The sequence below is a fragment of the Ictidomys tridecemlineatus genome, chromosome 5, assembly GCF_052094955.1.
Source record: "Ictidomys tridecemlineatus isolate mIctTri1 chromosome 5, mIctTri1.hap1, whole genome shotgun sequence".
In the NCBI taxonomy this organism is placed as follows: Eukaryota; Metazoa; Chordata; class Mammalia; order Rodentia; family Sciuridae; genus Ictidomys; species Ictidomys tridecemlineatus.
Window position 1 is genome coordinate 35,534,255 of NC_135481.1, and position 22,275 is coordinate 35,556,529.

Consider the following 22,275-nt stretch of genomic DNA (forward strand, 5'->3'; position numbering starts at 1 on the left):
AAGAGTGGGGAGACACAGAGGCAATACTTAGCACAGGTTATGGTAAGGTGAGGCAAATATTTGTTGCCTTTAGGGCATAACACTTCTGGTGAGAAATTGGCTTTATTCCTAAGATAAAAATGCCTAGCACTTGAGTATCAGAGCCTCGAGAGGATAAGGGATTTGTGATAGACAACATTGGAACTGTTTCTAGACTTGATTTATTGACTTGTCTGTTTCCATTCTGTCACTAATCTGATTGACAATGAAACCCAGAATGTGGCTTGAGGGATTTCTGCAAGCGCACATGCTGCCTTCAGGGGCTGGGTGGGCCTTCTTGGGGCAGGTGCACCGGTAGGTTGGGGGTGTTTGTGCGAGGCTTGTTTGCTTGGGAGAAGGGCATATGTGGAAACCACAGGAAAGAAGTGGGTGTTTCTAAGGAGTTGATTATGATGTGCGAAGAGTCTGCCTGAATTGGAAAACAACGTAGATTTGGGTAAATGTAATTCAAGCAATGGGATAGGGGGAGGTACGTGGGGCTCCCGGGGTGGGGCAGTTATAGACATATCTTAGGAAACAGCTCCTTCTCTCGCCCTCCCTAGACTTTCTTTTCTAGAAGGTTGTTCTCCCTGCGAGGCTTTGAGCCAAGGAAGAAGCGGAACAGAAGGAGCCCGAGGGCCTGAGGGCTCCCCTTTCTGCGTCTTGCACAAGCTGGAAGCAGAGGAAGGGGCGCGGATAGATATGGGTGCGCGCCCCACAAGCACTGGAGGATTCGCTTTCAGTCCAAGAGTCGCAACCTCCGCCCTGCGGTCGCCCACTGCCCACTTCACTTCTCTAGCTTCCACACAGGCTGGGAGCTGGCGGCCACCTCCCCGCGACCTCCTCCCGCGCAGAGGGAGGTCGACTCCGTTAGACAGCGGAGCCCCGCCCCTCCCTTGTTATTGACGAGCTCCGCCCCCTCCTGCCGCCCGGCGCAGCTCCGCCCCCTCCCCGCCGCCCGCCCCCGCCCCCCGCCCGGCTACAGTGCTCCCCTCGCTCAGTCTGGCTGGCCCCATGTTACTGAGCGGAGCTCCTCCTGCGGGCTCCGGCCCGGGGCCGCGGGCTCAGGGGGGCGCTGGAGGTGGCCCGGGGGGTTCCCGCCGGGGCGCTGGAGGTGCGGGAGCAGGCCCAGGAGGGGGCGGCAGCGGCGGAGTAGCGAAGTGGCTTCGGGAGCATCTGGGCTTCCGCGGGGGGAGCGGCGGAGGAGGTGGGGGCAAGCCGGCGCCCCCGGAGCCCGACTACCGTCCCCCTGCGCCTTCCCCGGCCGCGCCCCCCGCGCCGCCCCCAGACATTCTGGCCGCCTACAGGCTGCAGCGGGAGCGCGACTTCGAAGACCCCTACTCCGGGGGATCTTCCGGCTCCGTAGCCCTTGCCACCCCGGTAGCCCCTGGCCCCACGCCGCCCCCGCGCCACGGTTCGCCCCCCCACCGCCTTATTCGGGTTGAGACCCCTGGGCCCCCAGCTCCCCCTCCCGATGAGCGGATCTCTGGACCCCCATCCAGCAGCGATAGGGTGAGTGCCGCGCCGGGAGGGGGTGGCCAGGAGGGGAGTGGTTGAAGGTCTGGAGGTTGTGAGAGGGACAAAGGTGGCCTGGCCAGGTCTCTCGCTGTCACGGCTCCTGGCGGACACAAGCTTAGTCCCTGACCCTGGGGCTCAAGAGTCTTAACCCACCTTTGTTCAAATTCTCGACCTGCTAATCCGAGATGCCCCCCCCCCCAAACTCTGCTCCTATCCCTTGATGAGACCTCAGGACTAGTGACCCTCCCCCTCTTGGGTTCTGCTCTTGGTTTCGAAGCCCCCAGGGAGCCTGATCCTTGAGCTTTTATTCTAACGGGGATTGAAAAGCACACCACCCTTCTTGCTGGTTTATGGCCTTTCTGCCCCTCAGAGCAGAAGCTTACTGCCCTTTGATCTCTGACCTCTCCCCCAGGGCAAAACCTGCACAAAGCTTTCTCCTCCTGTTTCTCCTCCTCCCCCTCTTCCTTCTCTCCTTTCTTTCCCTAGAGTCCAAGCATCCTTGCAGTGCTGAAACCCCAGAACAGAGGTGAAGGCTGAGGGTCCACAAGGAGACCCAGTGAAATTGGAACTGGACGGGCTGTTCTCAAGAGGCCAGGATGGGCACTGTGCAGCTCTTACCAATGATGTTGACCACTGGGGTCCAGGCCTACTCCTTCTCTTGTTCCCCAAGGGCAGTCCCTCTTCAGGACCTGTTGCCCAGATAGGGCCAAGTAGCTGAGTCCATGTTTTCTCTCCTCCTGCCCTCCTTCTATCCAAGTCCATTTTGAGAGAGACTGGAGTAGTTTTATGGATCTGCAAGCACTGGGGTAGGAAGGAGAGCAGGGCAGTCACTGTGCCCTAGGACATCTACAGTGTCTTAGAGTCCTTCTACCCAGTCAACGTGGGCCTTGGCCCTCCCAGACAGAGGAACAGTTGAAAGCCATGCTCAGGTCTCTCTAGCTCTAAATCCTAGGACCATGACTCCGTGAGCCACCCTGGTCCTCTTGTCCTTCTTTGTTAAACCCTAGGAACTCAGTTCTTGGGCTTATTTCCCTATTTTCAGCAGAGGAGACATTTTTATTTTTATTTGATTGGAGAGCAAAGTTGTTGTCTAAATCCACTGGCTCCAGGATTGAGGCTTTCAGCCGAGAAAGTGCCTTTCTGCCCGATTTCCTGGATGAGAGAGATGTGTCAGGGTCAGAACAGAAGCCTCAGGAATGTGAATAATTTTTTTCTGTAGTTCCTGCCATGGGGCATGGCTGCCAATCGTGGGCCAGGATCCTTAGTCTGCAGAGGAAGATTCAAGGGTACTTTTTCCAGGCTATGCTGTTTCCTTCCTAATTGTCCCTGTCGTTGTGTGATGTGCTGGTGGCGGTGAGGCAGACTGGAGTACTAGGCCTTATTTTTACCGTGGATCAGTTAGTCTCCTCCTCTCTGACCACTGCCTGTTGGCATGTGGGCTTAAGCTGTCCTTGGCCCTTCTCCTCTCTGCAGTGGCTTAGAATGGCCTGACATGCTACCCACCAAGCTGTGGTTCCTCCTGGACAAGGACTGTGTTCTCCTAATATCTGAATCTCCCAAGTGTTTGACACAATGCTTGGCATAAAGAGGGGTGCATAAATATGTCCTGAATAGTGACTATACATTATCAGGGTGGCCTGAGGGTCAGGGGCTGCCTAGTAGCAACCCTTGTATGTTTCTCCAAAGATCTCTAAGTAAGGGACTGTACCCACTCAGTCATGTAGACAGACCCCTGGTTTCTTCATGCCTTCACTTGGGTCAGCTCTGTGATCTGTGGGCTGTTTAGACCTGGGGGGGCCAAGAGATGTCTGACTACTTTGTCAACCACAAGGACAGGAATGAAATCCAGCAGGCTCTCCCAGGAGCCACACAGTCTGTTGTTTCTTTAGTGGGTGTGATGAGAAGGACTCAGGATACCATCTGAACTGTCCTAAGGGCAAGGACACTGCCTCAGTGGGCCCTGACCTAGAGATTCCCACCACTTTAAGGAGTGCAGTTTGGGGGATTCCAGAGTCTTTCCCTAGGAAGAGCCCAAACAGGGCTCCTAAGCTCTTACACTAACCCCAGCTGTCTACGTACCCCTTAGGCCTACTGAGTGACCTGCAGATGGCACACAAGATGTTTCCCCTGGATAGTGAGCACCCCTCTCTCCCTGTACCACCCCCTCCTCTGCCCCTAATGAGGTAGTGTTTCTGTGGTGTGTGGCTGCTTTCTCCCTCCTCTCAGTTCTGCAGAGCCCTTTGACTTGTTGCTTTGGGATCTTTCCTTAGGTGAGATGGGGACTGGGGACCTGGATGTGCCTTGGACTGGCCTGTTCCTGTCCTTCTTTTGAAGCCTGGCTACTTACTGCTGGAGGATGGGAGGGGTCAGCACTCTGAGAGGGGTTGGTCATGAGGTTTGATGAAATGGGTGGAGGTACTTCTGTGATGAGACTGAGGGTAAAGGAGCCTTGTGCATGTGGGGGCAGGAGAGAACAGGGACCTGGACAAGACCCTGAGAAACCCAGGGGGCTCAGGACCATAAGCTTTCTTCCCATGCAGGGTTATGGCTCCCAGCCCACCCTGAAATCCACTGCTGTAGTTGGCAGGTGTGCAAGGGTGACCATCTGGGCAACCCTGGCAGGGCAGGTGTGGGAGCAGCAGGAGTGGTGCCCTGCAAGGGGAAGGCAGGGCTCACAATCTGGCCACAGGAAATACTCTCCCTCTGGTGCTGGGCCCTTGTCCCGCCTCCAGGAGGTGCTCTGGCAGAGGAACAGAGATCAGGGCCTTCCCTTGATTTGCTCACATTTCTCTGAACTTCAATAGGAAAAACCTGGTGTAATGAGGAAAAGGGATGGATATGGAAATGGATGAAGCTCTGAGCTGCCTATGACCATCTGCACAGTATGTCCTTTGCCTCTGTCATGAAAAGGGCAGGGAGTAACATGGCAATAAGATGGTCATGCATCCCATATTGAAACAAGTGCTCTTATTCTTAGCTTATGGCAGAGGTCCTAGGGTTCATGACCCTCTAGCAACTGTATGTAAGTATATCCCATTTTTCTAGGGAAAGGTTTATAGCTCTCAGATTAGGGATTTATAGCTCCCAAAAATACAGTCTTAGCATTTAAAAACAGGTATACCTTGTAGATGTAGTCCACATGGATTTGGATCTTCCAGGCTCCAGTTTGGAAAGAAGCAAGCAGATAGGTAGAAAGAGAAAAATGAGGAAGGCAGTCGGGAGTGTCTGAAGTCCTGCTCCAAGATTAGGAGGGTGGCTAGAGGCCAGCAATGTAGGACCATTAGCCAATGTTCATTGGGTGTACTATGTCATTAGGTGACACTGACCTAGATGCTTAAAGGGACACCTAGAAGAACTTGGTCCTTGCCTTTTTGTAGTTTGTTTGCTTTCATTTGCCTTCTATGGCCTCCATATAGTCTAGATGTCTGATCTGCTTATCTTGCATGCATTCTCTGATAGAAATAGAGGGAGGAGGAAAGTTGTAGGAAGGGGAGGGAGGAAATGGTAGAGGTTCAGGTAGAGAGATGTTTGAGGACCGGTTAGACAGCCCTCTGTAGCCTGGGCTGGCCATCTCTGCTACCATGGGTGCTTCAAGGATGGCTGAGACCTGTGGACTACTGAGGGATTATGTCTGGCCCTTCCACTCTACCCAGTACTACAGGCATCATGCTTTGGCTCTCATTCTGTCTGGAAGACATCTGTACTGGTTTGCTTGGCTAATAAGTGACTCAGTCATGCCTCATCCCTGGCACTCTGCCTGTTGGGAAGCTAGGACCAGCTGGGACCCTGAGGACCATGAATTGCTGGCTGGGTCGAGCAAGCCCTGGCTGAGGTCGCAGACTTGAAGGGGTACCTACTGCATACTCCAGTTGCCCTCACCCCAGAACCAGCAAGATGTTATGTGAGAGTAAAGGTGGGGTCTAAACCCTGCATGCTATAGGCTTGTGGGTTCTCCCAGAGCACCCTGAGCCACTTTAATCTCTTAGAGCTTATTTTGTGTCTGTATGAGCTCCTGAGGATCCCAAAATATGGTCTATTACTCTTTAATGATATAGTGACTGACATTTACTGAGCACTTACTTTGTGCGGTACCATTTTGAAGCATCTGATAGGTATTAGACCAATTGATCCTTACAGCAATCCTAGGCCTGGGGCAGTGGTACACATATAATCCCAGCAGCTTGGGAGGCTGAGGCAGGAAGATCACAAGTTCAAAGCTAGCCTCAGCAGTTTAGTGAGGCTATAAGTAACTTAGAAAGATCCTGTCTCAAAAAAGGGCTGGGGAGAGGCTAGAGTTGTGGCTCAGCAGTAGAGCACTTGCCTAGCATGTGTGACGCACTGGATTCGATCCTCAACACCACATAAAAAATAATAAATAAAATAAAGGTATTGTGTTCATCTATAACTAAAAATATTTTTAAATAAATAAATAAATAAAAGGTATTGTGTCTACCTACAACCAAAAAAATATATATATATTGAAAAAGGGGAGAGGGGTGCTGAGGATGTGGCTTAGTGGTTAAGCAATCCTGTAAGGAAGACTCTATTACTATCCCTGTGTTATATATAGAGGAATGCCGCACAGGAATTTGAATGCATGATTTCTGAACTAGCAGGAAGAAAACCAAGCTTCACAGCCTGGAGGACTGACTCCAAACTGAGCACTGTGCCTAGGCCCTCAGCACTGACCACCAGGTGCCCCACAGAGAAGAACTGTTCATGAAGCATATGCTAATGAACAAGGGGAGAGGATCCTTAGAGAAGAGATGAGGGGCATTTTCTGTGATAAATTCACCATGTTTTGAATCCGGGAGATTACCAATCCTGAGATGGTCCTAAGTATCTTAAGAGTTGGTAGCATCAGTCACATCTGTGACGTTTGAGTGTTTTGTAAGCATGCTCTTAGAATTAGAAAAGGAAAGTAACAAATCTCTTTCACAGTGAAGGAGTTTCACAGAGAAATAAAATAGGAGAGGGCATTCCAAGAAGTAGGAATATCAGCTACAAAAAGTTTGATCTTGGGAAAAGTAATCAAACTGATTGGTTAACAGTAAGGAAGGGTTCCCATGATTAAATATTTAGGGGAAATACTTAGTTAAACAAAAATTAGATTGATTTATTTGCTGCAGAACTTCTCAGAGGTAAAGTTTTTTTGTTTCATTTTTTCTGTGTGGGGATTGAACCTGGAGCCTTGCAATGTTAGGCAAGTACTTTACTACTGAGCAATATTCTCAGCCCCTAAATTTTAAATTAAAATTTAAATCTACAAGTAAAGAAAAAAAAGATGCTACATTTTTCAAAGTTTTAGAAAATCTGTCACAAGGTACTGAGAGTCAGGAGACCTGGGTTATAGTCTCGTTTGCACTGCTGACAAGCTGTGTGCCCTGGGAAGTACCTAAATAAGGTAAGGCCTTAATACCAGAATATAAAAGATTATTGTCAGAGCTAACACTATGGAACACTCACCTCACTCACGTGCCAGCCTGTGGACTATGAATTGTTACAAACTTATTTCCCTCTTCCCTACCCTCTGATATAGGTATGATTGTCATGCTCATTCAACAGCTAAAAAAGACAGGTTTCCAGACATTAAATATAATATAACGTTCACTAAAGAAGTGACAGAAACGCAGTGTGGGTAGTTTGGGGACTGTGCAGAGCCAACATCCTGAAACATGTGCTCCTTGCTCTGCCTTGGAGTTTTATCGCCTGGAGCCCCATGGGTAGGGACATGTTCCCATCCCAACTGCAGAGTGGAAGACAGAACCAGATGGTGGGCCTGCTGGCTACCTCAGGAGAGGCGTGGGCAGGAAAGATGCAAAGTAGACAGCTGCTCTGGGAAGGGCACTGCCCATTTGAACAGAAGAGTAGCAGAGTCTTGGAAATAGCCTGCTGGGTTCGGAAAGGAGAGGGATATAGGGCCCTCTGGGTAGGAGCTGTTTTACCCACTAGTTTGAAAATATTTTTAGCATTTGAATAACATCTGGTTATACCAGAGGATATATGCCTAAATATCAATCCTGGTGTTGTGTACCTTTCCCAAAGACCTTTGGCTGACTGTCCCTCCCTCTGCCTTTGAGCTAGAGGCTTTGATCCTATTCTCCTGAGAGCCTAATGTTGCAGCCATTACTAGTCAGAGGTCAAAGTGAATGGGGATCTGGAAGTTGATGTCACTCCAGAGGATGTCCCCTGGGGAGAAGGAGGCCTTCTAGGCAGCCAGTAATTATGTCTTGAATGTACTCTGTGTGGAGGGCCCTGGGTTGGTTGGATGAAGGACACAGCAGTGGGGACATCAGAGGGGGCCGAGGGGCCACAAACAAAATAACAGATTGCGGTAGATCTGAAGTCTAGGGGGCAGGTTCTCCCACTGAGCAGTTCACCCTCACAGACTTAGAAACACTGTGGAAGTAGTCTGGGCTCTACTGGGTTCCTTGGTGCCCTTGTGGTTGCCACATCCTGCTAGCCTTCCCAGCTGGCATCTCTGCTGCTGCTCCCTTTCTGAGCCCTGTGGGTGGCTCTTCTGGGCACTCCAGCCCAGGGCGAGGGGCCAGAGCTTCCTGGAGCAGGGTGTGGAGCCAGGAGTGGAACAGAGGAGCCATTGAGCTGCCCGCAGAGCTGCCACCTGGTTGCCCACAGGCACTGGGGAGGCCCCCACCAGCCTGGGAGGGGTCGCAGCTCCAGGCACTAGCCCAGGATTCCAGTGGGAAGCTGGCTGCTGCAGCTCTGTCCATATGTAGTGAGGGATGGGTGAAGGGGCTCTGTGTAGTGGTGGGGTAGGAGGGCTTGCACTAGGATCCTCTGTTCACCAAGGGGTGCAGTTTCACTTGGAAAGACAGTCCTCCTTTATGACTCCACCCAGATTTATGCTTCCTCTCTATTCTGAATGAACAAAGAAAAGAGTTTCATTGTCCCTTCTTCCTGTTTTATGTGAATGGATGTAACAGATAATTACTAAGAGTTTACAGGCACTGGATATTTAGCAATAGACTTGGGCCCTGCCCTCAGGAAGCCCACAGTCTTCAGGAAGACATCTATTAAAACAAATATTTACCACAGTGTGACAATAGCCCAGCACAGAGGCACCTCACAGGCAGACCTATGTGAGCATGGAAGAGTTTTCTAAAGAAAGAAAATAATGAGTAAGGGTTGGTCATGCCAGAAGGAATACGAAAGAGATCTAGGCAGAAGGAAGGCCACTGAGGTAGAAAAGAGCAGAGTGTTCAGGGAACAGTGATCCAGGGTTGGTAGAGAGAAACCACAGAGGAAAGTGGAATCTTACATCTCTGTTAACTGGATTTTTCTTAAAGCAAGAGAGCTATTGTAAGGTCTAAGGATAACCTGTCAGATGATTCAGACCCTGTTGAGTAGCTGCCGCAGATGAGTGTGAGGCTGGGTGCTGCCTGGCAGAATTACCAACAGTGGGCTGACTCTAGAGCGCCCTTGGTCAGGGGTGGGGTTGTGGGTACCATTGGCCTGGGAAGAAGCAAGCAATAAGGTGCAGGTGACAGGTAAGTGGATTTCATATTTCTGCTTTCTGGAAAGAAGAGGACTAGGGGTGAAGAGCTACAAGGGAAGATAGGAGGTGAAGGAGTAAAGACGTTTTTCCTAGTGCCTACTATATGCCAGCTGCTAATTGGAGCTGGAGAGACAAAAATGACAAAGCGCTCCATGATGGTGGATGATCTGGTGGTGGTGGTTGCAGGGGCAGGGTGTGAGATGGGGTCATTCTAGAAGTAGGCGGAGATGCAGGGGATGTAAAGGAACAAGGTGGGAGTGGAAGACCTGAGGGATGACATGTTAGCAGCCTTTGGGAACCTCAGAATCCTTTAGAGGGGCCATCAGGGGTTGAAGGAACTTGCCAAAGGGGTCTCTGGGAGTTTCCTTTCTCCATTTCTGCCTTTCTAGGGGTCACCATTCCTATATCCTTTCACCCAGGCCAGGGTAGTCATCCAGAGGGACTTCCAGCTCAGCTAGCTCCTACATCCCTGATCCAGCTCAGAACTAAAATCTACTCTCTGATTTGGGGAAAGGTAGGAGTGGCCCTTCCTCATAGCAAGGCCACAGAGCCACCTTGTGTAACCCAGTGATGTGGTACTCTTAGAGTGCTGACAGCCCTGAGTGGGTTGGGCTGTCTCCACCTCTGCTGGCCCATCAGGAAAAGCACATACCTAGCTTGGAGAAAGACTCTATTGTCCTCAGCTGTGCCCTGCCCTGAGCATCTTGGGCACCTTGGGCACCTCTGCAGGGTGTGTAGCTTTTGGTTTGTTCTGCCTTGACTGGATATGGAGACAGAGATGTGGCCATGAGCCACTTGTATGGGATAGAGGGGCAGCTTGAAAAGTAGAGGAATAAGGTGGGGACTTTCTTGTCCCTGTCCCTTAGTACCAAGGGAATTTCAGCATAGCCTCAGGGCTTCCCCAAGCCATCTCTCTCCGAGGTCAGCTGAGATGCCCACTGATGTCAGGTTGGTGGCCCTTTGCACAAAGGGCATGAGTTCCAATCTATTTCCCCACTTACGCAGAATGGTCTTGGACATGTTATTCCCTAGCTGCCCTGTGCCTCCAGTGATAATGATTCCCACATGATGGGGACATTGTGAGGATCAATCTATAGAACAGTGGCAAAGTGAGTATTCAGCTTTCCTTCCTTGAGGGCTGGCTTCTATTTATATTTGTTCAACATCTGGAAGTGCAGTGGTGGGCATGGACCATGCTAATCTCTGAGTTGCCTCAACATTCCCTGCTTGCTTTTTAAACTCTTCCAATACCATTGTAACCAGTTCTCTGAATTCATTCTCTCTGTTGAACCACTTGGCGTTAAGTTCTTGTCCAGCTTGGACCCTAAGGCATGGCACAATAACCTCACCCTGACCATTTAGGCTAGGACATGGTCCAGAGGCACAAAATCAGCAGAAAAGAAAGATGCATCACTGTGGCAGCCTATTTTAGGACCCTGCAAAGGAAGAGTGATAATTAGACCCTATCTAAGCTCAGAAACTTCTCTTGGTAGCTGGAACTCTGGGTTTGAGGCAGCCTACCCAGGACTAGCATCAATGGATGGAGTTGGGAGAAGCAGACCTGCCTCAATTGTCTGAAGGCCCTGTCTTTGCCCTTTTCCCACAGTTGGCAATCCTCGAAGACTATGCGGACCCATTTGATGTTCAGGAAACTGGTGAAGGTTTGGCAGGACCTTCAGTAGCCCCAGAGAAGGTCCCTGAAAATGATGGCTACATGGAGCCCTATGAGGCCCAAAAGATGATGGCTGGTAAGTAACAGAGGGAAAGGGGAGGTGCTCCCTGAAGCCTGGCCTCTGTGAAACAGGCTCTGGGACCCCTCAAGTCTAAGGACTCACCTTGGTCCCTAGAAAATATGGAGAAAGCCTTTGCCAGGTCCTTAAGAGTGATAGCCACTGCCTTCAAGGTAGTCTTTTTTGGAGGAGGAGCTGTGACTTTTGGCTCTGAGGCCATAGAGGAGGCCATGCAACCCAAGATCAGATAGAGGCATTCAAGATAGGAAGGGCAAGATAGTGGTGGAAGGTCAAGGTTCCAAAAGGAATCTAAAAAAAATTGAAAAGAGAATCATGAGCTTTTGAGAAGGGTGATGAATTTGAAAAATATTGTATCAAAGTGAAACATCTTTATGGCATTAGAAACATGACTAGAAATATAGTGTAGGTGCCTAAGGCTGGGCAGAGAGTTAGGATGGGGAGAAATGAACAAGACCTGGCCTTGGGGAAAAGAGGCCAAAAGAGGATCTGGAGATGGAGTCCAAATGGGAGTGATCAGAGAGAAAGACAATGATGGATCAGTCTAAACCAAGATTCAAGCCAGGGTGAGAATATTGATTTAGGGGAAAATACTGTTAGTCCTTGGGCATATTGGGAGTTAAGATGAGAAACCAAAGGGACAGTGAAGCACTTCAAAGGTAGGAATGAAGAGCTTGGATTTGGTTCAGAAGGGGAAATAGAGTCACTATGAATTCTTGAACAAGAAAGAAATGAGATAAACCATGGTGCAGTTGTGCATGGCCTGTAATTCCAGCAACTCAGGAGGCTGAGGCAGGAGGATTGCAAATTTGAGACCAGTCCTATCTCAAGATGAAAACTAAAAAAAAATTTTAAAAAGGGCTGAGGATATAGTTCAGTGATAGAGAACTCTTGGGTTCAATTCCCAGACTAAAAAAAAAAAAAAAAAAAAAAAAGGTGGGGATAAATTGGGATTACTGAGGCTTTAGTGTGCAGAATGAACTGGAAGAACTGACATCAGTTCGTTGAGCAAAGTAAGTTAGCAAACTGGTATAGAAATTGCTGGAGTTTTAAGGACCAATACTTTAGATCTCTTTCTTCCTTTCCTGGGCTTGGGAATAATTGAGGAATAAGATTAAAGAAACAGATGGAGATTAAAATGTCTATTACTGATAAAGTTGATTGGAGAATATTACCTCGCTACACTCATCACAATGGGCTCCTTAATACTTTGCCACAGAATTAAACTTGCCCACTCAGACTTGGGCAACAAAGGACAGCCATAAGCCTCTACATGGAGGCAGGCCACTCACTGCAAGGAAAAAGTAGCCAAAGGCAGATCTAAGTAAGAGAATTAAAATTTACTAGCCAATCAAACTGCTCTTCCTCTGGAGAGGTAGGTAGGAGGCAGAGAGCCTCTGGAGTATTATCCCAGGAGTATTGTTCCCAGGAACCCTGAGAACACAAGCCTGTGAAGTGGAGGTTTACCTTGGCAGTAATCTAGATATGTAAAGATGAGGGTGAAAATCATCAGGAATTGACAATGAACCATTGGGATTTAGATAATGACAATGATGGGTCAGGTTCAAGGAAAATAGTATAGTGGACAGAAATGAAGAAATTGAGAAGGTGGTACCTCCTTGAGATCAGAGGAGTGTAGACCATGAATGCTCATATATATATATATATATATATATATATATATATATATATATATATATATATATGGTGGGGAGGATACCAGGGTTTGAACTCGGGAGCACTCAACCACAGAGCCACATCCCCAACCCTATTTTGAATTTTATTTAGAGACAGGGTCTGACTGAGTTGCTTAGTGCCTTGCTTTTGCTGAGTCTGGCTTTGAACCCATGATCCTCCTGCCTCAGCCTCCCAAGACACTGGGACTATAGGGATGCGCCACCATGCCTGGCTATATACATATTTTTTAATAGTAACTGTGTAGCTTTTAAAATCAGATTTTCAGTGGGGTCAGTGATCCTGAAAAGAGATTGATTAGTTTGGAGGAAGGTGGTGAGTTTGAAATGATTTTATGTCAAAGCAAAACATCTTTTTGGCCATAGGTATATGACTAGATTATAGATGCAGTGGGAGCCATGAGACAAGTAGTTTAAAAGTTAGGGTAGAAAAAAATGAATAAGACTTGACCTTGGAAAACAGACCAAGAGAGGATCCAGGAAGAGTCCAAATGGGAACGATTAGAGAAAAGACAATCCATGAAATTGATTTGTGGAAGAGGAAAGTTCACAGTGGGGTTGGTCAGCAGTGCCTGAGTAACAAAGAAGCGTTTCCTGGTTTTAGTGAAATAATATCACTTGGGATAGGAGGGGAAATGAATGGAGCTGGGCAATGAGGAGAAGATGAGGTAGGGGAGAACCATGACCCAGTTTCCTAAACATTTCAACTTCATCTGCCCAGTCTTGCTGACTGTCATGGGATCCTTTTTCTGCCTTTCAGTCTGATGCCTATGTGCCTCTGTCTTTCTTGGATCCCCTGCTTGTAGAGCCCTGGAACTGTTTGACTTGGAGGGTTTCCCCTCTTTTTTTTCTTGGTGCTAGGGTTTGAGCCCAAGGCCTCATGCATTCCAGAAGTATTTTGAGGGTGAGGAACCCAGGATTTCTGACTCCTGAGTTCTTCCAGAGCCAGGACATCTCCTTTGAAAGAGACCTGGCTCATGGTGAGGAGCATTGCTGGAGGAGGTGCCCTGGTCACAGGCATCTCTCCCTCCTTGCATCTCTCCCTCCTTCTTGCCCTGGCAGAAATCCGGGGCTCCAAGGAGACCGCACCTCAGCCCCTGCCTCTGTATGACACACCCTATGAGCCAGAGGAGGAGGGGGCCTCCCCAGAGGGTGAGGGAGCCACTTGGCCCCGGGAGTCCCGCCTGCCTGAAGATGATGAGAGGCCCCCAGAGGAGTATGACCAGCCCTGGGAATGGAAGAAGGAGCGGATTTCCAAAGCCTTTGCAGGTGAGTCTTGATGGGAAGGCAGATATGCTGGGGTTTCTGAGCAGCTTCTCAGACTCGGGAGAATGAAAGGAGTAGATCCCAGGAACCCAGGGAGGTCCAGGAATGGGTCTTCAGGGCAGAGTTGAGTTCTGTACCAAGGATAATGAGGACTTGGGCAGTGTAGACACACACTGAGCACAGGGTCAGGGAATGGAATGGGGAAAGGATGAAGGCATTTCCCTGCATCACCATCTCTCAGAGGACAAGGCCATTTTCATTTTTTAGGGCCTGGATATACTTAAAAATAAAGAAATTTCAATACAAAGCTTATAAAGCTTGTGGTGTATATTAAATACATTTAACAAAAGAGGGCATTTAATACTTCAGACAATGAAAATAGCTGTGGCAAAGCAACCTGAATTCTAGGACTGTGTCTTCCAGTGGTAGGCCCAGCCCCAGAGGGATCTCTGAGCTGCAGCGGAGGCTCTGAGAAATCCCCTGATTGCTGAATGAAGATCAGATTTCTCTTGTCCTAACCACACCATTGTTGGTTCCCAGTTGGGAGTCCACCATGGAAAAGTGCAGGTTGGCTATCAGAAATGGGCAGAGGTGGGTGGAGCAAGACCCCCAGTAGGGAAAGGGCTTTCATTCCTGAACCTTTGAGGGCTTAAACACCATTAGACTTCATTCTTGTTCCCATGTCCCCTCACTCCTCCTTGGACAAGAGGCTCATCCTGGAGCTGGACCCAGCCCTCCACTCTGCCCTCCCCACCCTGGCAGCCAGACTGGGAAACCTTAGTTTTCTAATTTGCTTCCTGTAAAGCACACACCATTGAGGATGGGCCATTTATCTCCAGAAGTCTCCTTGGAGAATCAATACTGTTTGGATTGCTTAATGGGAAAATCTATGCTGGTCATTAGGAAACCTCGTTAGCAGTCCTGCAGCCGAAGGTGACGTCACTTTTCTTGAGGTTGGGAGGGGCATTACATTTCAAAAAACATCTGCCCCAAGTCTGAGTGTTTCTGACAACCTGAAGCTAAACTGTCACATTCTCACTGCCCAAGAATTCTCAGGCTGGGGGTGAAAGAAGAAGGGGAAGCAAGGCTGGGAACATCAGGAGGCTGTGGAAGCCCACGTGTAGTACCAGAGGTGTGGGTAGCTCCTGATACCACTTTTTTTTCCTTTTCTGGTCCCTTTGGGGATTGGGGGCTTAGATAAATCAAATGAATGGGGCCCATGGGGCTGGCAAAGAAAGACTATGTCCTGCTGCTTGCCACTAAAGCCTCCGAGGCTTTGACCAGACCAGCCTAGTATGTTGTCAGTAGTTGTTCTGTCCAGCCCCTAAGTGAGTCCTCTTCCCTCCCCAGAAGCTACCCTTGCCTCTGCTCTCCCCCTTCTCCTTTCTAGGCTGTCCTATATCCTAGCTCTGGGTTTTAGTCTCAACCTCTGCCTCTTTCTCTGTCTCTGTCACTGTCTGTCTCTCTTCTTCCTTCTGCTACTGGCTCCAGTTGACATAAAGGTCATCAAAGACCTACCTTGGCCTCCGCCTGTGGGACAGCTGGACAGCAGCCCCTCCCTGCCTGACGGGGACAGGGACATCTCCGGTCCAGCCTCACCCCACCCTGAGCCCAGCCTGGAGGACAGCAGCGGTGGGTCCTGTGGGGGCTTCTGGCCAGGGTGACATGTCCTCGCCTCTTAGACCCTGTGGGTTTGGGTTGGAGGAGATGAGAAGTGGGGCAAGGTGTGGAGAATCCTGGAAGAATCCCTCTTGCCCTGGAGGGAGAGGGAAAAGATAAAATGCATATTCCTCCCTCCTCCCTCAGCATCTGTGGTGAAGTGTCTCCTTAGGGAGACCCCTTTCTAATATGTTCCCAACTGTGCCACAAAGATCTACTGTTTTTTAGTCGGCTTCTTTGGTTAGAGCTTTGCCTGATAGTGCAGACCCTTATGAGGCATGGGGGAGGTGCTGGCAGAGGAAGCTCTAACTGAATAAAGCAGAGGATCTGGTGACTGAAGGACACTAAAGGCTTAAAAGTGCTACAAGGAGAAAGAGCCTAAATACGAGGGGTGGGGGCGAGGTACTGAATTCACCTTCTGTGTTTAGTTTTGCCTAGAATGGGCACCCAAGAGTATGTATGGACATATGTGTGTGCACACAGGTGTAAGCATCTGTTTGTACCCTTGTGCCTGAGAGTTGGAGGTCTTTTGTAAATGCAGGTGCATGTGTTCATATGGCCATATGACCCACTGGGGTGGCCCTCTCTTGTGCAGGCTAAGCGGTCAGACTGCCCTGGTCTGGGACAGGCAGAGTCACCTCCCTGGGTTTCCATGGGTGGGGGAGGGGAGCCAGTGGGCAGCGACCTTGGGGCGGGGAGGACAGGCTGTCTGGCGGCTTTGGGCAGGATTAGCCTGTCAGGATGGCACCAAGGGGAATCGGATAATTGTCTCAGATCGATAAGTCATTTCTACAGAATGGCTTGGCAGGGTGATTTGGAGAACGGTAATGAACTCTGAGGAGAAGAAAGAAACAATATTATCAGCGATGAAGCCACCCTGAGGGGGATGGAAGAGGGGAAGGCAGTCAGAGGCTCCTGGGAGAGCATCTGAGTGGTTTCTGGTGTTGCTCCCCTCTATCACCTCCCTGTGTGGCCCTAGAGGCTACACCTCCCCCCACACACACCCAGGATGGGCCCAGGATGATGTTCCTAAAACTGGTCAGGACTGTGAGTGTGTACCACCCTTCCAGAACATGCATTTGGCTCCTTAAAGGCCTGGAGGAAATGGGGCAGGGTAGTGGCTTTTCAGTAGGGCACTACCTCTAGGGTCTTCAGAGGCCATGACCCCTGTGTTCCCTACAGCCCAATTTGAAGGAACGGAGAAGAGCTGCCTGTCACCTGGCCGGGAGGAGAAAGGGCGGCTACCTCCCCGACTCTCTGCAGGGAATCCCAAGTCAGCCAAGCCTCTAGGCCCAGAGCCCAGCAGCCCCCTGGGGGAGTGGACAGATCCAGCATTGCCTCTGGAAAACCAGGTGTGAGTGTCTGTGTCCAGCTGGGGACTCCCTCACCTCTCCTCCCATCCTGTCACTGGCTTCCCTGCAGGGGACACCCACAAATGGGTGGACCTGGACAGCGAGGGACCCAGCAGGGATGCCCCCCTTCCTCTCTCTCATCCTCAGCTGGTACCACGGGGCCATCAGCCGAACAGACGCCGAGAACCTGCTCCGGCTATGCAAAGAGGCCAGCTATCTGGTGCGCAACAGTGAGACCAGCAAGAATGACTTCTCTCTCTCCCTCAAGTGAGTAGGGGATGCTGCGGGTGGGGGCACAACCCGTGGGGCAGGAAGAGACTCCAATATTCTCCCCCCATGCCCAGCAAAGCTGGAGAGGTTCCTATCCCCCTTGAACAACTGCTGACTCTATGGCAGGCATCCTGACATGTCTGAGACTCATTCCCTGCTCTCTCGGAGGAAACCAACAAGCTGCAGCATCCAGTTCAGAAGGGTTCTGTCATTCACTAGCTGTGTGGCCTAGGGCCCCCTTAACCTCTTCAGGCCTCAGTTGCCTTATAATAAAAAAGAATAATAATATTCATCTTATAGGGAAGGATTAAATGAAATAATATATGAGAAGCACTTAGCATGGTGCTCAATAAATTATCACCATCACCATTGTTAATGGAAGTACGAGATGTTCCAGAAGCACAGACAAGGAGATAGAAGAGCTTTGCCTGAGGGAGTCTCAAGGGTAAGATGGGGGGCTGGGGCTTGGGAGGAGGGCAGAGCAGTGGACACAGAGCTACTCCTGTTTACTCTGAGGAAGTATATGTTTGGGGCAGAGTCCTGGAAGAGGTAACAAAGGCTGGGCCCTCCCTTTCCATTAGCCATGCTCCTTAGGAGCAGATATGCACAGCCCAGCCTCAGCCTTCCAGGTTCCCTGGTGGACCAGCCAACCTTCCTCTTGGTGACCAGGAGTTCTATAGCCTACATAAGGCCGCTGTCCAGGGCTTCCCTGCTTCACCAGCAGACACCTACACCACTTCCTACTGCATTCTCTGGAGGCATTAGATAACAGGTATTATTCCCCCACCAACACCACCCCCACGCCTCCCAACTTTAAGTCAATCCAATTTGTGGAAATGTGGGATTACTGAACCTTATACATTTAGGGGAGGATTATTTAACTTTACTAAAAGATTGTGGGGAAAGTACCAAAGTATGGTTAAGTAACCTGAGTTCTCTTCTTGAGTTTGATACAAACTGTGTGACTGTAGACAAATCACTTAACCTCCTGGCCTTGGTTTCTCCCTTTGCAAATGTCTTAGAACACTCAGATTCCTTAAAGCTGTCATATTCTAAAGGTCTGTAGATTACAAAACCAAAGGAGCACTTTGGAAAAATTCATTTGTCAAGATATAGATAACTTTAGGTGGTATATTTCTTTAAAAATTATAGTTAAAATTTATGGAGCATACCCAAGCAGCATGTATACCATCTCCAAACCAACTACCATCTTGCCATTTAGATCTCTTTTATACACATAGATTCAAGAGGTTTGTGACTGGGTCAAGGTCCCCAACAGGGAGTGCATGGTCATGCTCACCTATAGACCCATCTATTCAGGAGGGAGGCTGAGGCAGGGGAATCAAAGACCGCCTCAGAACAGCAAGGTGCTAAGCAACTCAATGAGACCCTGTCTCTAAGTAAAATACAAAATAGGGCTGGGGATGTGACTTAGTGGTCGAGTGCCCCTGAGTTCAATCCCTGGTACCCACCCACCCCCCAAAAAAAACCACAGTTGGGCTGAATGGCTCCACCCCTTATCAAGTGCCATATGCCTGCAGTCTGTACTGTCCAGTGCAGGGAGAGACACCAGTGTCTGGCTCCCTGGAGTGGAACTAAGGAGTAGAGCTAAGCAGGAGTAGGGGGGCTGCCTTTTACTGGGGAGTAAAGAGAAGAGGCCCTCCTGGACTCCTGTTCCAGCCCTGGCTGGTCAGGCCTCCCCAGCGTCTGTCTGCCAGAGCCTCGTTTGCATATAAATGGCTTCTCTGAAATACAATTATGGTTTCTCTTCTCTCCCTAATGGAAGGGCTTTCACTGGTAATTAAACAGCTTCCTCAAAAAGCCCTGCTAGCCTTAGCCCTGTGGTTCAGCTGATCCCACCCCATCCCCACCCCCACCCCTGAGGGTCTGGCAAGGGCTTGGGTATGCTCCAGGTCCTAATGGACTCTTGGGACTTGTCTGGAAGGTTGAAAACATAGTCACCCCTCTCCCTGTGAGGTTGGTTATGCAGGTAGAGCTGAGATCTCTGGCCACTTGTTGCTCTTCTTGGCAAATCTGCCCCTTGAGGAGAAAATATAATGTACAGTTTTGGGGAAAGACCCCCAAGTAGACTGGGAGAGGGGGTCATTTCCAAACTGGGAGAAGGTGAAGGAAGGCCTGGACCTTGGCATGGAGCACACAGGGGAGGGTGACTGCTCCCTGCCTTCCCTCTCCTATTCACAAGGGCTCTACTAGCCTCAGGACTCCTCCTCTCCAGGACTTGTGCAGTCAGTCAACCCCAGGCATTATTGCAGCTCCACAGATGACCTGACACACACCCTGGGTCCCCCAGCCTTCTCCCAGCAGGCTTCTAAGGCTTCAAGTACTGAGGGGAGGCAGGGATGGAGTTAGGGGTCTATTTTTCTCTCTTCAGTCTCCCCACTCCCTGATTTCTCACTTGTGGGCCTAGTGAAAAGGGTCCAGGCAGAGCCTTTTTTGCACCCAGGCAGAGAAGGCAAGCAGTATGCTTTTCAATCCTTACCTCTCAAAGAGTGAAGGCCTCAGGATGGAGGTTATCCCCTTGATGTTTCTGCTTCCTACACTGGCTTCTTAGCCCTGTCCTTTTCCCCAAGTGGTCTCTGAGTAGGCAGCAGCAGCCAAGTCAAGCTTCAGGACTCCCCCAAACATTCCATTGCCTGTGGGTGAGCTTCAGACCTGGTGCCCAGCAGACCAAGTCTGTGATAGTCTAGACAAACATTTTTGCTGGCATGGTTTTGCAATCTCTCTGAAACTCAAGAGTGCCCACCTGAACATTTAGAGCTGGCTAAAGTTTTGCACAATGTCATCCCTGTCTGGAGGGCAGGGCCAGCACCAATGCTATTTTCCAGGGTGGTGCAGGGAGATGAGAGTCAGTGGAGCCCCTCCTCTTTAAGAAAGGGAACAGAGCTACAGCCTGGAGGTGATGTCATTCTAGGCCCAAGGGCTAGATGGATGAGTTGAGGCCTTGGCCTAAGGCCCAGATAGCAAGAGGGGGAAGGGATGTCCCCAGGAGGAGGCAGCTGAGCCTTCCTAGATTTGGGGGGGACTTCCAGATCAGCTTGCTTTCTCCCCCAGTCTTTGCAAGGTAGAGCCCCAAACAAGATTTGGTTACCACATCTGTCCCCCCACCTTCCTGCCAAGGGCATCTGTGGCTCCACATGAGTCATCAGGAGCCCTCACAGGTGTCATGCCATATAGCTCAGGAAGAATGAGGCTAAATTGGCCCTGGTTCCAAAATCTGAAGGGCAGGGGTGCTTGGATTCCAGGGCTGGGGGTACTGGTCACTCCACTTTGCACCTGCACACACCCTGTACACTCACTTTATACACAACATTTATATGTTACCTTGATCCAGTGCCTAATGCTACTTACCATACCAGCAATAAACCCTCCACACCCCTGCTTTCTAGACTCCCCTCATCTCCCACCCTCAGCTGGCTTGCATTAGGACTGGGAAAGGTTACTGGATGGCCAGGTGGGGGAACTGAGGAGAGTCCCCACTCACCAGGATGTCTTTCCCTTCCCAGGAGCAGTCAGGGCTTCATGCACATGAAGCTCTCCCGGACCAAGGAACACAAGTATGTGCTGGGCCAGAACAGCCCACCCTTCAGCAGCGTCCCTGAAATCGTGCACCACTATGCCAGTCGCAAGCTGCCCATTAAGGGGGCCGAACACATGTCCCTGCTGTACCCCGTGGCCATCCGGACTCTGTAGATGTGAGGCCAGGGCACTGAGATGGACCTGGACCCAGACCTGTCACCTAGCTGAAGGCAGTGGCTCTTCCCAGGGACATGAAACCTTTTTTCTCCTTGCCCTGGGATCTAGTAGACGCTGGAGGTTCCTTAATTTATTCTAAAGGGGAAAGGCTACTGGGGCCTTTGAATAAGGGGTTGGCTGGAGCTGGAGCTGGAGCAAACCCTGGAGAGAAAGGATAACCCCTGGAGGAAAGAGACTCCAGAGCTGCTGGTCTCCTGGGGAGTTTTAAGATTGGCATTTCCGGCCCCTTACCAACCCAATGGAAGAGGTAGCCACCTTTCTCACCACGCTCTCCCTACTGGATCAGTGCGGGGTGAAACAGGACGCCGACCCTCTCTCCACCTCCTTTTCCCCCTACCCCAAGCCACCCGAGGGATCCGCCTAGAGTCTGGTGCCGGGAGTGGGGAAGGCAAACGCCTGGGTAGGAGACGCCTGGGGGTGGGAGGGAGAGATGAGGGGAAGGGTTAGGGCCAGAGGGAACTGTGCAGTCCCCGGGCCGCCCCGGCTCCCGGCCAGAGGCAATAAATAAACCCGATCCTGCCAGGCACTGCCGCGTCCGCGCCTCCGGCGCTGCCCCCGGGTTGACAGGGGAGGGAACGGGAAGAGAGCACAGATTATGTTTATAAATCAGCTCTGGAGCCGACACAGGCCGGCTGTGAAAAGCACTTTCGAAACATCAAGTTCCTTCCTTTGACGAGATGTCAAAACATCCCCCTCCGCCCCTACCCGGGCTGGGGCTCCCAGGGCCCGCTGGCCACGCGGCGCCCCCTCCTCGCCGCACTGCCCAGCGCGGCTCCCCAAGAGCGCGTCCAATTTCCTGCCAACAGCCATTTGTCTGGGAGGAGGGGAGACGCGCAGAGACAAAGAGGCAGCGCGCCAGGCGGGAGGGAGTGGGGCCGCCCTGCCACGCGGAAGACGCGCGCCCGCGGAGGCGGGAAGGCGGCGGGGCGGACTGCGGGGGTCCAGCCTCGCATTCTTTCCGCAGTATTTTGGGGCTGGCGGCACCTCCCTTAGCCCCTGATTGACAGGGCAGTGCCTGGCAGCCTGTGGGCCTCGGCCCGAAGCTTCCCACCTAGGCTTTTGTCGCGGGGTTGGCCGTGGGCGCCCCCTGGTGGTCGTGCTTCGAACCATCCGCCCGGGACGTGGTGCCACCCACACCCGCAAGTTACCCTAGGACGCCCCTGCCCGCGCTGACTTCTGGAACCTGCCAACGCCTGTGGGCCCGGACCTTTAGAATACCCACTGGGCCGTGGGGCAGAGCGGAACTGCTGGCCGGCTCTCAGTTTCCACGAGACAACTGAACAGAAATTGGTGGACAAACACCTTAAGGAAAGGGCTCCCTGGGAGGGCAATTTGAGGACCTCTTCCACAACCCAAATATGCAGCTCCCAGTGTGCTGTGAATCACAGGACTTGGGAGTTTCTCATTCTTTTGATCTGTCAAAAGTAGGAAATCCGTGGAGACAAAAAGAATCACTTGAA

General features: G+C 50.8%; 1 protein-coding gene across 7 annotated transcripts; it reads left to right on the plus strand.

Annotated features, from left to right (window-relative positions):
- The first annotated feature begins 982 nt into the window (after nucleotides 1-982).
- Shf (Src homology 2 domain containing F) lies at nucleotides 983-21,341 on the plus strand. 7 transcript variants are annotated; one of them, XR_013438801.1, is made up of 8 exons: nucleotides 983-1,530; nucleotides 10,659-10,800; nucleotides 13,557-13,763; nucleotides 15,252-15,392; nucleotides 16,602-16,773; nucleotides 16,919-17,038; nucleotides 17,342-17,486; nucleotides 17,623-20,607. XR_013438801.1 is itself a non-coding variant. In XM_078049678.1 (7 exons), exons 1-6 carry the CDS (start codon nucleotides 1,033-1,035, stop codon nucleotides 17,003-17,005), a joined length of 1,245 nt encoding a protein of 414 aa, XP_077905804.1. In that variant the 5' UTR covers nucleotides 984-1,032; the 3' UTR covers nucleotides 17,006-17,038; nucleotides 17,342-17,481. The 7 variants fall into 7 exon arrangements, 5 of the variants coding, with proteins under 5 accessions (XP_077905806.1, XP_077905804.1, XP_005316581.2 ...); XR_013438799.1 differs by having other exon boundaries at nucleotides 20,566-20,607; XM_078049678.1 differs by lacking the exon at nucleotides 17,623-20,607 and having other exon boundaries at nucleotides 984-1,530; nucleotides 16,602-16,771; nucleotides 17,342-17,481.
- Nucleotides 21,342-22,275: the final 934 nt, after the last annotated feature.